At 46.9% G+C, this 15,105-nt stretch overlaps 1 protein-coding gene across 4 annotated transcripts in view; it reads left to right on the forward strand.

Annotated features, from left to right (window-relative positions):
• The window catches only part of SIDT1 (SID1 transmembrane family member 1), a 161,642-nt gene that overhangs the window by 99,420 nt on the left and 47,117 nt on the right, over positions 1 to 15,105 (forward strand). For all 4 annotated transcript variants that reach the window (XM_068270906.1, XM_068270905.1, XM_068270907.1 and 1 more), the window contains exons 7-12: positions 1,548 to 1,649; positions 5,763 to 5,846; positions 6,977 to 7,070; positions 10,969 to 11,040; positions 14,664 to 14,757; positions 14,870 to 14,913. In XM_068270906.1, the coding sequence (XP_068127007.1) occupies positions 1,548 to 1,649; positions 5,763 to 5,846; positions 6,977 to 7,070; positions 10,969 to 11,040; positions 14,664 to 14,757; positions 14,870 to 14,913 (490 nt within the window). The remainder of the gene's footprint in view (positions 1 to 1,547; positions 1,650 to 5,762; positions 5,847 to 6,976; positions 7,071 to 10,968; positions 11,041 to 14,663; positions 14,758 to 14,869; positions 14,914 to 15,105) is intronic.

Raw genomic sequence — 15,105 nt, forward strand, 5'->3', positions numbered from 1 at the left:
GTCCCGCCGACCAATCGCCGCACAGAGCGGCTGCTCCAGGAAGTAAACACTGCACGTCATAACGTGCAGTGCATATTAATTAGCCATGTGCCTGGCCGCTCTCCGCTCCTCCCCAACATTACTGAGCATGTGCAAGCAGTCTAACGCGTCTCAGCCGCGTCCAAAGTACTGCATGCAGTACGTTGTCTTGTGACGCAGCGTTACAATGTAACGCAACGTCCGCACTGTGAACAGCCCAATGATTTTTCATTGCTGTGCGGTGGGCTGCGTTACAGGCTGCTCTAACGTGCGCCTGTAACGTCCCACTGTGAAAGCAGCCTAAAAGACAGCTGTTGAGCGTGTGTGTGGGACTTTAGAGGCAGAGGATCAGCAGGATAGCCAGGCAACTGGTATTTGTTAAAAGGAAATAAATATGTCAGCTTCTATATTCCTCTCGTTACAGTTGTCCTTTAACCACTTCCGGCAGTCTCTGCCCCCTTAAAGTGAATGGCAACCGCATTTAAAAAAAAAAGACAATTACTTACCCAAGGAGAAGGAAGGCTCTGGGTCCTATAGAGCCTTCTGGCTCCTCTCCTGGTCCCGTCGTTCCGCTGCTGGCTTGCCCGGTAGCAGTATCTGACTAAATTAGTCAAATACTGCTTTACCCGGCCGAAGGAGGCTTCAGAATTCTTCAGGGAGCCCGAGTGCTCCTGAAGAAGGGCGGCCCTGTACTGCGCCTGCGCAAGCACGCTCTCTTGCACGCTCACGCCTGTGCAGTATGGAGCTGCACGTCTTCGGGAGGACGCGGCTCCCGAAGACTTCCAAATACCCTTTCAGAGGGGGATTGAAACGGGGGGATCCAGCACAGGATAGAGGGCACCGAGAGAGGAGACGGAAGGCTCTATATGACCCAGTGCCTTCCCTCTCCTTAGGTAAGTATTTGCTTCATTTTTTTTTAAATGCGGTTCCCATTCACTTTAAGGACCAGAGAGAGCAGTCACGGTAAACCGCTGCCTCCCAACAAATCGTTGCACATACCCGCCTCTCTCACTGGTCACGACGCTGCCTCATTGCTGCAGGCTCCTCCCTCTGCCGTCTCTATGACGGCAGAGTGCTGTCAACCGGTCAGGAGCCACTTTCATTGGCTCCTTGTCTATCAGTGGGAGCCAATGTGATTGGCTCATCATGATCATGTGGTCTGGAGCCAATGAACCTGACCTGCTCACACAGCTCTGCCGTCTTATAGATGGCAGAGTGAGTGAATTGCGGCGGGTTCAGAGCAGCGAGATCGGCGGTATCGCCATGGACTCAGGGGTAAGATACAATTGCACTGATTTTTTTTCGTATTTGGGCTCTGTCTTTTGCTAGTGCCCAATTAACCCTCTGAGCACCACTATGCCTGTAATACACATTACAGTCTATGGTGAACCTAAACGGCACCCACACATCTGGCACTATTTTTACCCGTCTCGCCCGGCACCCCCTGCTGGGAGGATGTCAGAAGGCGGACCTGAAAGTCGCACCCGAGATGAGCACACGTCACTTATGGTCTCCTTGTGTCTCTGCAGTATTTCCTGTACACGTTCCCGGATGGGGTGGACTCTGTGGTGATCCAGGTGCGCTCGTCAGAAACCTTCCCCTGCACCGTGGTGTCCGTTCAGGATATTATGGTGAGTACTGCCTATTAACCATTTTTTCAGATGCTATTTTTTTCACAGATAAAGTCATTATTTACAGAGACATGCGGCAAATGATATTAACAATAGAACTTTCCCCTCCAGAGCCTCCTGGCCACGCCCCGCTCACTATGAGCTGCAGCCGCCTGAGCTGACTTGCTCAGTGGCCATAGTGTGGGAAGAGCTCTTTGATTCTGGTACTTTCAGCTCTTTGGAAAGCAGAAAATAATAAATCATGGGCCCAAGTGCTTTAAAAGTCCCATTCTCAACAGCGGACGTGGCTCCGAATCAGAAGCTCAACATATAATGGAAGAAAGGAGGGGGGGGGGGGGGGGTTGCAATTAACAGCATTAAAGGGGCACTATGGCGAAAAATTTTAACATTTTAAATATGTGCAAACACATACAAATAAGAAGTACGTTTTTTCCAGAGTAAAATGAGCCATAAATTACTTTTCTCCTATGTTTCTGTCACTTACAGTAGGTAGTAGAAATCTGACAGAAGCGACAGGTTTTGGACTAGTCCATCTCTTCATAGGGGATTCTCAGCAAGGCTTTTATTCTTTATAAAGATATTCTCTAAAAAGGATTTAAAGAGAAACTCCAACCAAGAATTTAACTTTATCCCAAACAGTAGCTGATACCCCCTTTTACATGAGAAATCTATTGCTTTTCACAAACAGACCATCAGGGGGCGCTGTATGACTGATATTGTGGTGAAACCCCTCCCACGAGAAGCTCTGAGGACCGAGGTACTCTTGGCAGTTTCCTGTCTGTGAATCTTGTTGCATTGTGGGAAATAGCTGTTTACAGCTGTTTCCAACTGCCAAAACAGCAATCAGCAGCTACATAACCTGCCCATAGTAAAAATGTCACCATGTAATAAATGTCAGAATGTAAATCGGGGAGAGAAACATTTTTACAATGAGCAAACACTGACTAAATCATTTATACATAATTATTGTAAAAATGAAGCACTTTTTTATTACATTATTTTCACTGGAGTTCCTCTTTAAACAATGATGCTGTCCAGCCTCCCAGCTCGCTACACAGTTTTTTGGCAGTTGGACAGGGCAACTGCCATTCACTAAGTGCTTTTGGAAATAAATAAATCCCTGAGAATCCCCTCTGAAGAGATGGACTAGTCCAATACCTGTCACTTCTGTCAGATTTCTACTACCTGCTGTAAGTGACAGCAACATAGGAAAAAAGTAATTTATGGCTCATTTTACTCTGGAAAAAACATAATTCTTATTTGTCTATGTTTGCACATATATTACATTTTACAATATTTCGCCATAGTGCCCCTTTTCAAAGAAACCAGAGCTAAGGAAATATGAAAGTTTTATACATAGGTATGTATAAAACTTTTATGTTTGCTCAGCTCTGTTTCAGTTTAACCTGCTGAGCGGTCTGGACGAGCTCAGCTCGTCCATTACCGCCGGAGGCTGCCGCTCAGGCCCTGCTGGGCCGATTTTAATCAAATAAAGTGCAGCACACGCAGCCGGCACTTTGCCAGCCGCGTGTGCTGCCTGATCGCCGCCGCTCTGAGGCGATCCGCCGCAAGCAGCGGTGAAAGAGGGTCCCCCCAGCCGCCTGAGCCCAGCGTAGCCGGAACAAAAAGTTCCGGCCAGCGCTAAGGGCTGGATCGGAGGCGGCTGACGTCAGGACGTCGGCTGACATCCATGACGTCACTCCGCTCGTCGCTATGGCGACGATCTAAGCAAAACAAGGAAGGCCGCTCATTGCGGCCTTCCTTGTTTATTCTGGGCGCCGGAGGCGATCGGAAGAACGCCTCCGGAGCGCCCTCTAGCGGGCTTTCATGCAGCCAACTTTCAGTTGGCTGCATGAAATAGTTTTTTTTTTATTTAAAAAAAACCCTCCCGCAGCTGCCCTGGCGATCTTAATAGAACGCCAGGGTGGTTAAGAAAATAGGCCTAAAGTTTAGTTTTTTTAAATATGGGGAGGCTTTCTTAGTGCAAGCTAGAAGGGTGGGAGAAAAAGAAATATCTGCGGAAATTTCCTTTAAGGGAAACTGAGGTGAGAGACTTATGGAGCCTAACCTATTTATTCCCTTTTAAACTATGCATATTCCCTGGCTGTTCTGCTGATCCTCTGCCTCTAATACTTTTAGCCATAGACCCTGAACAAGCATGCAGATCACATGTTTGACCGAAGTGTGACTGCATTTGCTGCATGCTTGTTTCAAGTGTGTGATTCAGAAACTACTGCAGCCAAAGAGATCAGCAGGACTGCCAGGAAACTGGTATTGTTTTAAAGAAAATAATTATGGCAGCCTTCATATTTCTCTCACCTAGGGTTCCTTTTAAGCCTGTTGCTAAAATGCGCTTCCGCGCATGCACGTTGAGTAAAACTGCGGCGGGTTCTTTAAAAGCACGGAGGGAATGGGCTGCTCCTGATTGTGATCGGTTTCAGGCTGAAATCGGTTCACAATCTGTTTGCAGTAAAGGTAGCCATACGATCCCTCTCTTATCAGATTCGATCACAGCAGAGAGGGATCTATCTGTTGGTCGGATCTGATGGCAAATCGACCAGTGTATGGCTACCTTTACAGTGATAACCTCAAACCCACCCCATCTGCACAACTGTGTCTTTCAGGAAGTCTCCACGCATGAATAATTATGCGGCGTATGGTACGCCGCGGGTCGGCTAGTACATAATAATCAAGGAGACAAGTACTGCAACTGATAACAACGTAAGGCCTGGAACCCACTGCAAAACGCAATCGCTAATCGCAATAGCTAGCGTTTTGTATGAGCAGTTTGTAAGTGATTTCATGAGCATTTTAGGGAGCGTTTTCAAAAAGTGTATCAATTTGGAAACTGTATAGGGGTTGGAGGGGGGCCATTAGACACCAGGGAACTGTATAGGGGTTGGAGGGGGGCCATTAGACACCAGGGAACTGTATAGGGGTTGGAGGGGGCCATTAGACACCTGGGGACATTAATTATAATGGAGGAAGGTGGCCAGTAGACATTGAGGTTGGCTAGGTCCCAGTTTACAATGCCAGCCCACTTTGTATTTGAGTTTGACACCTGTGAGATAAATGATTTTGCTGATGTCCTGGTGTTTCCATGTGATTGTAAAATGCGTTGAAATCGCGTTTAGTGGAAAACAGCCCTCTGTGTTTGCAATTTCCCAGCCTAAATATGCCTGTATTGTAGACTTTTCATGTTTACAGCTTGATAAGGTTTGTTACTTTTGTGTACCTTCCTCGTAAACTGCAAGTTTAAAGTCAGACATAAATACTGTATATAGAAATGCAAGCGTATAAAAATGTCACCACCCATAAAACAGATTATTCGGAGCTAAAGTAGCTGTCGGGGGTTCTTTTTGCTTGAAAATCGTCCTGTTTACCTAATGTAAATGGGAAAAAGAGATTTAAAGTGTACCAGAGTGTGAATAATAGAAAGAATCAATACTTACCCGGGGCTTCCTCCAGCCCCATAAGCACGAGTCCCTCGCCGTCCTCCTGTGGTCTGCTGTTCAGCCGCGATCAGCCCCGGTAACAGCTCAGTTTTTGTGCAGTCATGTAGCTGTGATCTGATGATGACCCTGCTCTGCTCTGTCTTCCAGTGTCCCGTAGGCATGCTGGGAATTGTAGTTTCTGTGCACTCTGCTCTGTCCTCCAGTGTCCCGTAGGCATGCTGGGAGTTGTAGTTTCTGTGCACTCTGCTCTGTCCCCCAGTGCCCCGTAGGCATGCTGGGAGTTGTAGTTTCTGTGCACTCTGCTCTGTCCCCCAGTGACCCGTAGGCATGCTGGGAGTTGTAGTTCCCGTGCAGACATGGAGCTGTGATCTGATGATGACCCCCGCTGTGCTCTGTCTTCCAGTGTCCCGTAGGCATGCTGGGAGGTGTAGTTTCTGTGCACTCTGCTCTGTCCCCCAGTGACCCGTAGGCATGCTGGGAGGTGTAGTTTCTGTGCACTCTGCTCTGTCCCCCAGTGTCCCATAGGGATGCTGGGAGGTGTAGTTTCTGTGCACTCTGCTCTGTCCCCCAGTGACCCGTAGGCATGCTGGGAGTTGTAGTTTCCGTGCAGGCATGGAGCTGTGATCTGATGATAACTCTGCTCTGCTCTGTCTTCCAGTGTCCCGTCTATGATCTGGACCACAACGTGGAGTTTAATGGCATCTACCAGTCTATGACTAAGAAAGCCGCCATCACCATCCAGGTACGTCCCTCACTGATGACTCTACAGGCCATGGAGGTTCACGGCTGCCAGTACAGAGGCGTGGCAGATTCCAGTACAGAGGCGTGGCAGATGCCAGTACAGAGGCGTGGCAGATGCCAGTACAGAGGCGTGGCAGATGCCAGTACAGAGGCGTGGCAGATGCCAGTACAGAGGCGTGGCAGATGCCAGTACAGAAGTGTGGCAGATGCCAGTACAGAGGCGTGGCAGATGCCACAGTCAGCAGGCCCACACTCCATCATTGTGTACATGCTACAAATGATCCAACAGCCATCTCCGGTTTCTGCAAGTGGTCAGCGACATGCTATCCTGAACCCCAAAAATAATCTTGACACTAACCACTTGACACTAACGATCCAATTTCTAGCAAAAAATTGTTAGAGCGATCAGATAATTCTGAAGTGAAATATCGTAATACATCGTTTACTACACCAGCAACGAACCAATCTTTGCTTCCTATCTATCAAAACCGACAAGAAAATCCAAATTTTGGTTTGAAGAAAATCCAATCGGACAACGTTTTTATAATCGTTCATAATCAATTGTGCCCATCAACAGAGATTATTTACAACCATTCCGATGACATCCGATAAGAATTATCTGATCGCTCGAACAATTTTTTGATAGAAATTGGATTGTTAATGGCCACCTTTAAACCTTACACTGATCTCCTGAGCTCTTCTTAATTCATACACTGATCCTGACACTATTCTTATTTCTTAACACTAACCCTAACACTTTCCTTAACCTATGTTCTAAACCCTATAGTAACTTTAGCCCTGCAACAAACCCTGACACTTTTCGTATCTCTTACATGAACTTTAACTAAATATACTAACCCTGACAATGTAATTTACCCATACGCTATTTGTCATTGTCCTTTACTTATACACTAACGCTTAAACTATTGAACAGAGTAACCAAGCAGCTCGGGGTGACCCAAACCACTAGTGGCGCTCTTCTGAAACATTTGGCTCACAATCCTTATTTACGTATTGCTTTTTATTGAGGGAAGGAATTATTAGTGATGCCGCATTAGAGCAAATGTTTGATATGCAGCTCAGTAGTGTTATTACATCTGTGGCTAATGATCTTTCATGCTTTTACCACAGAGGAAAGATTTCCCTAAAGGGCAGTTCTACATCGTGTTTGTCATCAAACCAGAAGACTACGCCTGCGGTGGTTCCGTTCCAGCTGCTGTTATAGGTAAGAGGCTGCCCTCTGCTGGCCAAGCCAAGGAACTGCACTTACACTACGGCCCATGCAAACCCCAATTTGAACAAAGGAAAGTCTTGTTTATTATTGCAGACAGGGCCGGTTCTAGACTTCTTACCACCTGAAGCTGCTGTTATAGGTAAGAGGCTGCCCTCTGCTGGCCAAGCCAAGGAACTGCACTTACACTACGGTCCATGCAAACCCCAATTTGAACAAAGGAAAGTCTTGTTGATTATTGCAGACAGGGCCGGTTCTAGACTTCTTACCACCTGAAGCAAACTTGTGAAGATGCCGCCCCCCCCTCCCCCCATAGCTAGTATAATTTCCCCCAGTATAGGTAGCCTGGAGGGGGCAGCAGCCAGTAAGTGCGACAGCAGTGGGGAGGGCGATCGTATTTTCCTCCCTCACCTCGGTCCCCACTGTCCGCAGCGTGTTATGCAGCACTAGAACTTCCAGGAGATGAGTCATGGCTTCCCCGCCCGCTGCCTGATAATTTTACACTCCGGTAATAACTGGAGGGGGAGCGCAGACTGGGAGACCCAGGTGAGGGAGGAGAGGTAGGACCCCCCTCCCCACTGCTTTGCCACTGCCCCCCTTCCTGGCTGCTACCACCTCCAGCTCGGCAACCCCCCCCCCCCACCCCACCCACGGCCAGGCGAGCACCGCTCCCCCACTTCCGCCACCTGAGGAAACTGCCTCACCCCGCCTCATGTAGCACCTACACTCCTCACAATTGAAACTTGAAAATCATTGAGGCGTATACGTATTGTTCTGCCGCCAGTGAGCTGGGCGCAGGCTGAGCCGAGGGACGGCTCTCCCTGCTGCTGCTAAACTCCCTGGCGGTGATAAATACCATTCCCCCTGCGAGACGTCGCAATTCAGACGGAGATGTAATTTGGGGTCCGGCTATTGCTGGACTCCCAATTACACTAGTGCTATAGCGGCGCCCTGCTTTGGCACTGAAACCACCTGCTTTGATCGCGGCCCCTTTCACATGTATTGCTTATGTTCCCCATTGCCGTGGCCATTAGTCTCCGGGAGGCTTGCTACACTAGCCGCGGTGCGACACGGCATAAGCGGTTACGACGATGTACAGGCATCGCAGACTTTGAAGTGTGCTGCCAAGAGGTACACGTGGTAGAAGTGGCACACATTTGAATTGGAGACGGTGGCACCGCAACAATGTACGGTATATACTCGCATATAAGCCGACCCGTGTATAAGCAGAGGTACTTGGTTTCCTCTGAGAAACCAGGAAAAAGTGAATGACACAGTTGCCAGATGTGCCTCCAGTACAAGCCAACCCCCCTCCCCGTAGCCAGATGTGCCCCAAGGATCATACAGATGTGTCTCAAGACGCCACTAGATGGCGTCATAGATATGAGAGCGATTGCCACACAGGAAGAATCCCTGATCATTGCACCGCTGACATGCTGCTTGCACGCTCTGCTCAACAAGCTGGAGGACACAGGTATCTTGAGCAGTGCACTCTGCACCCCATGTTGTAGGGGATGGGGAGCACAGACACAGCAGGGAGCCAGCTGGTAAGAGATTACTAGTGCAAGATCCTTACACTCTTCTGCCAGTAACAAATCCTGCTCCGCCAACTGTTCTGCTCCACTGACTCACATATAAGCCCAGGGGGTAACTGTTCAGCACATTTTTTTTGCTGAAAAATTAGGCTTATTTGCAAGTATATACAGTATTTAGATTGTTGCTGTAGCGAGCATGTGTTGATAAGCCCGGAAAGCAGGGATCACGTGACTGTTGGGGGGCGGAGCTTTGCATATCACCATGACGGCTCACTGTGCTGCGGGGTGATGTGCAAAGGGCAATGGTGCGGTGCGGCTGTCCTGCCCCGGACTCTCTTGCCGCAGGACAACCAGATGTGAAAGTTGTGGGGTAAGAGGCGCCCAGAGGTGTACAAAACTAGGTTAAAAACAACTAAAACGGAAAAAAGGAGAGCTGGCTTACCTCAATAATGTCAACTTCATGTAACAATGACGTTTATGAAGCTCAGGTAGTGCCTTATGTGGGTCCACTTCAGACCAAATGTAGCGCCAAAAACAATTAAATGGGAGGAGCTCAGCTCAGTAAAACATAAGTAACAAATGCATAAGTGTTTTACATGTGGATTATCGTAAACATCTAACGAATGTAGGAACCACAGATAAAAAATGTGTGTATTTGTAAAAAAATATATACGGGCTTTTTCACATCTAGGGCATCTTTGCCTTTTTTTAAGCGCCGGCGATTTTCAAAACCGCCCTAAAAGCGATTGAACAATGATTCCCTATGAGAGTGTTCACGTCGTTTCCGCTCCGCTCACCAAAGAGCTGCCTGGACCATTTTTGGGGCGATTTGCCTCAATGGAAGGTATAGGTAAATGGACATCAGGATGTAAAAATACCGAATCACTCTTCAAAAGCACTTAAAAAAGCGCTGTATTTAAAAGCGCGCAGGTAAGCGCCGGAGGCGCTAAAAAAAATTGTGCAGAAAATCGAAAACCGCTGGTTCCAGCGATTTTGATTTTAGATGTGAGCAAAGTCTAAGAAAATATTAAACTGCACTTTTTCTGTAGACAACAGCAGCAGCTTGTTAAGTCTTCATCAGGCCCACAAAAAGCAAAAAGTCTGATAAGCCCGCAGTCAATGTATGTATATAATAAAGGTCAAAAATCGACAACCAGCGTCAATGTACACCAATATGAGACCAGGCGTTCACTAGCAAAAGCAGGACATGGTGAACCCAGGGCACAATCTGGGCCCTGGATGCATGAAGGCCTTGCTGAAAGGGACTCTGAGCAGTGCAGAAACTATGGAAAGATCCATATCATTATAAAGCTCTCTTTCTCCTCTTTCCAATGATATATAAACCACCACCCTACGTCTTTTAGTTTTCGCTATTTTCGCGATTGAAATTGCCGCGGCCGCGATTTCGATCGCGAAAATAGAGAAAACTAAAAGGCGTAGGGCAACGATTTAGGGGTCGTCAGAAAGAGGAGAAAGAGAGCTTTAAAATGATATCCATCAAGCCATAGTTATATTGTATTACACAGGACGACACTTTCCCCAGTGTCAGCAGCTCCATTCTGCTGAATGGAGCTGCTGACTTTGACAAAAAGTCGCCCTGTGTAATACAATATAACTATGGCAAGATGGATATCATTTTAAAGCTCTCTTTCTCCTCTTTCTGACGACACCTAAACCGCCACCCTACGCCTTTTAGTTTTCTCTATTTTCGCGATCGAAATCGCGGCCGTGGCAATTTCTATCGCGAAAATAGCGAAAACTAAAAGGCGTAGGGTGGCGGTTTATATATCATTGGAAAGAGGAGAAAGAGAGCTTTAAAATGATGTGCATCTTTCCATAGTTTCTGCACTGCTCGGAGTCCCTTGAAACTGCACCACACCTCTCGCAACCTCAGCTCAGCAGGATCCATAAATTTGGTCACGCCCAGAGTGCACCTTAAAAGCTTTGGAGCCAGAGATTTCTGTCATGCTGCCCCTACCCTTTGGAACTCCCTACCACACCCAGTAAAGACAGCCCCATCCCTTAAGTTATTCAAATCCAGACTAAAAGCCACCTGTTTAGCCTGGCATTTCCGGACTAGAGCTCTTTCTCTGTACCACAATTTACTAATCAACCAATTGCTTGTCTGAGCCATGCTTATGCGCTTTGAGTCCTACGGGAGAAAATCGCTTTACAAATGTTGTTTGTAGTTGTTGTTGCTTTTGCTCATGTCTCCCTGGATGGTTGTTTGAGGATCAGTTCTGATTGTTTGAAGAAATATTTTTCCTGTTGGAAATATTATGCAGAATATTTATAATGCTATTTTGAATGAATAACTGTACTGAGGATCCTCCATGTTGTTTCTTCTACTTCTACAGGAACAGGAAATCACACCTGGAACCTGAAACGCAGGAAGGACCTCGAAGTCACCATCATCCCATCTATTAACAGTAAGCGGGTCAGACTTGCTGCACTGATTGGGCAAACCAAGTGTGACCTTCACTGCAGCCAATCAGATTTCAGATGTATGGATGTCAAATGCTTTCTGCTAAAAGCCAGGCCAGGTTCATACTTTTTTTCCCTGAAATCATCTGGAAATCCCCAAGCTGTCTATTTTTGAATGCCGGGGACACACTTGAAATGTGCGAAAATGCAAACATTTTTCTGGAATAGCTTTTCACTGCGTTTGAGTTTTTTCTGCATTTTGTGTGTGGTTTTGGTTTGAAATTTTTTGGAAATCTGACATATAAGCTGTATTCTAAGTTTTTGTCAGTATAAAGGAATCAGTGTGACGAAGGATTCATAGCCGAAAGCTTTCTGCTTTTCTTCTAAGTCAACCAATAAATAGTATCATCCTGATTCAAAACTTCTTGCTGGAATTGCCTTTGCTGAGTCTTAACGTCGTCCGGAACTCTAGCACAGGCCAGTAGTATGTATTTAGAGCAGGGGTCTTAAACTCAATTTATCTGGGGGCCGCAGGAGGCAAAGTCAGGATGAAGCTGGGGATTTCACACAAGGATGAAGCATAAGGGATTTCACACAAAAAAAACTCCTCAAATGTCATTATTAACAGTTTTAATTATTTCTTCTGAACATGAAGTGTCCTACCTTATAGTTCGCTTCAGTGCTCCCATTACAAGTAATCCTCTGTGTCCCCACCGCAAAACGAGGCCTGCAGAGCCCCCAAATCGCCCGTGGGGGGGCAATCCGCCGGCATTTCCTGGAAGGGGCAGAGCTTTCAGCTTCAGCTCTGCCCCTCCTGACGTCAATCGCAGCGCATCGCCGCCTCTGCCCGCCCCTCTCACTCTTCCTTCACAGAGAGGGGCAGGGAGAGGCGGCGATCCTGCAGCGATTGACGTCAGGAGGGGCAGAGCTACAGCCGGAAGCTCTGCCCCTCAGCGCAGTCGTGGATGTTTGCCCGGGGGATTTGGGGGCTCTGCAGCCCTCGTTTAGCGGCGGGGATGCGTCGGATTACTTGGGAGCACTGAAGCGAACTATAAGGTAAAATAGGCAAAAATAGTTCGCTTCAGTGTCTCTTTTGCTTTTGGCGGCGCGGGCCACAAAATATTGTATCGAGGGCCGCAAATGGCCCGCGGGCCGTGAGTTTGAGACCCCTGATTTAGAGAGTTTAGCCTGTCTAATTCCCCCTCATCTGTGACTAATCACCACTGTAATTTGATCTCTCAGCTCTGTCAGCACACGAATCTCAGCTGCCCTCGGCAGAGCAGCTAATTTGTAAACACGGTGTTAACCCTACGTTTGCTTCCATGAAAGCAGGAAGTAGACACACTGCAAATTTATTGCAGGATTTGTATCAGCTGTAACAGAGATGTTTCTTTTTAAAGGCTATTATGCTGCTGTGTATCTTTTAGAGCAGAGAGGAAGTTCTGAGTTCAGGTCCGCTTTAACCCCTGTGCGCTTTTGTGAATTCTGCCCGGATACTGGGTACCTGCATGCGAATTGCTCATGGCATGGAAAGATATACCGTAAGCTGGACACTGGCAGTCTTTTTCATGCAGCGAAAACCCCAACAAACGCAAATCAATCACAAAAGTGTCCTGCTTCATGTCTTTGTTATATTCCCTAATTGTTACCATTTTTTTTTTATATTTCATCTTAAAGAAAACCTGTAATGAAGACAAAGTCCTCTGGGAGGTACTTGCCTCATGAGGGAGAAGCCTCGGGGTCCTAACGAAGCTTCCCCCGTTCTTCTCTGTCCTTCCGTTGTTCAGCTGCAGCCCCCCGAAGTGCGGCGATGTAAATATTTACCTCCCGGGATACAGCGCAGGCGTACTAGCGGATCTTCCTTCGGGTAAGGCAGAAATAGCCGAACTCGATCGATCCGCTGCACTGAACAGGGACGAGTCCTTTGCACCTGCGCAGGAGAGCGGATATGATCAGGTTCGGCTATTTCCGCCTTACCCGAAGGAAGAGCTGCTACTCCACCTGCGCTGGATCCCGGCAAGGTAAATAAATCATAGAATAGAGACACCGAGAGCCCAATATAGTGTAGTATGTACTGTTATGTGGATATGACAAGTAAGTATCTATTTATACTCACAAACATGGGTTACCGTCCAGGCAACCACTCTATCAGCAGGTGAGGTCCACAGAGGTGCTGAGCTGTGCACCAGGCTTACTTGAGTTTTATGCTCCGTTTGTATTGCCTGATGAAGCAGGGGATGCCCGCGAAATGCGTTGCACTTTCTGGAGTATATAAACAAATGTTTGTTGTTTTGAATATACACAACACTCCTGTGTGTCGGCTTGGGGGAGGTAAGTCCACCTCTGCCTCCTCTCATTTTAAACATTTTAGAATATTTTATCCTTTTGGCGCCTCTGTCTGCTTATACAGTGAATAAAACCTTGCTTGTCAGGCTTGTCGGGGGAGGATTGCCGGAGACTTCGGGGGAGCCAGCGCTGGACTGCCTGCCGCTATAGGGGAGGGGGATGCCTCATTGGGACCCTTAGACTTCCCCCTAGGTGAGTACCCCCCCCCATGGGATTTTTTTTAGTACAAGTTTTCTTTAAGTTATTTTATTGCTGCCTGGTACACATTTTCAATTATGATTGGGCAATCACGGACAAATTTTACCCCCTCCATGTAGTATGAGGGTTTACCTACACTATCTGCTCCTAGTATTTCATATACGGTGACCCTCGTACTGCATGGAGGGGGTAACATTGGGTGACGAGGCAGGCAGTGTCTTCACAGATTTTGAATCGATTTCCTGCTGAAATCCATTCAAAATCTGTCTGCCGTGTGTGGGCAGCCAATAGATCCCTCTCTGATCAGATTCGATAAGAAAGGGATCTATCCGATGATCGATCTGCTGGCCATCTATAGTTGTATGACCACCTTTAGATTAATTAAAGAAATCTTAGCTTTGGAGCAGCTAGAGCTGAGATTTAGCATTAGATCTCAGCTCAGCTGTTGAATTTCACATCCTGATCTCGGTGCAATCACCATTGTGGAAACTGGACAGAGAGAGAGGTCAACAGTTTTCTTATAATTTTCTTGGATTGCTTTTTAAAGTGGTCTGAAACTCCGACATATCATTCAATAAGAATGTGTTTTCCTACTTTTTATTACTCATACAGTTATCATATTTGCTTTTGTGCACTCGTAATATTGTCCGTTTACAAGTTTCCAAAGTGTAGTTTATCTTGCTCTGAAACCTGCTCTTACATTTTATTCAAACTGCTTTTTATTATATCTTATATCTTCTAATTAGCTGTTCTGAGCTGTTTGTGTGCTTGAAGAACAGAGAGCTTCACAGAGAGCTCCTTTTCAGGTGTTACACTGTGTTTACACATGTGTATCAACATTGGAATGCAAACAAAGATACTGTTATCTCCAGTTTGGAGGCGGATTTGAAGCTGAATAGCAGGACAAAGTGCTTTGTGTAATCACTTCAGTGATGTTCTGCTAAAATACAATTTTGGGATAGTAGCTATGAGGAATCTTTTAGAGCAAAGTGGAAATGCTGACTTTCAGACCCCCCCCCCCCCCCAACACACACATACACAGAGAAATTGTGGAAAGTAACTCCGGTCTTGTCACTTCCCCTAGGCACGGTCTACCTGCACGCCACGCTGCTCTGCCTCCTCTTCTTCCTCATCTTCTATCTCGGGGCGTTCCTGGTGTTCTTCGTCCACCACCTGCAGTGAGTATGAGAAACTTTCCCCAACTTTGCTGGTTCCTGACACTGCGGAGGAGATATGAAGGCTTTGCTGTCTATTGAAGTGTATTCCAATCATGTATGTGTTGCATTGCAGGATGCAGAAGAAGGGACTGGGCCTGGTGGACAGCCCTGATGAAGGTAAATCCCTTATGTGGAATATTAAGCATTATGGGAAACTGGGAGTACACACTAAGGCAGTGATGGCCCAAAATCCACTTATCACAGAGTTCCAACACAGCAATTTGTTCTGAAAACTGCGGTTTTAGTTAAGAAAAAACAAAAAAACAACTCGTACATTAACCTATTGGGGACCGGCTGCGTAACCCCCCT

The sequence above is a fragment of the Hyperolius riggenbachi genome, chromosome 2 (genome assembly GCF_040937935.1).
Source record: "Hyperolius riggenbachi isolate aHypRig1 chromosome 2, aHypRig1.pri, whole genome shotgun sequence".
Lineage (NCBI taxonomy): Eukaryota > Metazoa > Chordata > Amphibia > Anura > Hyperoliidae > Hyperolius > Hyperolius riggenbachi.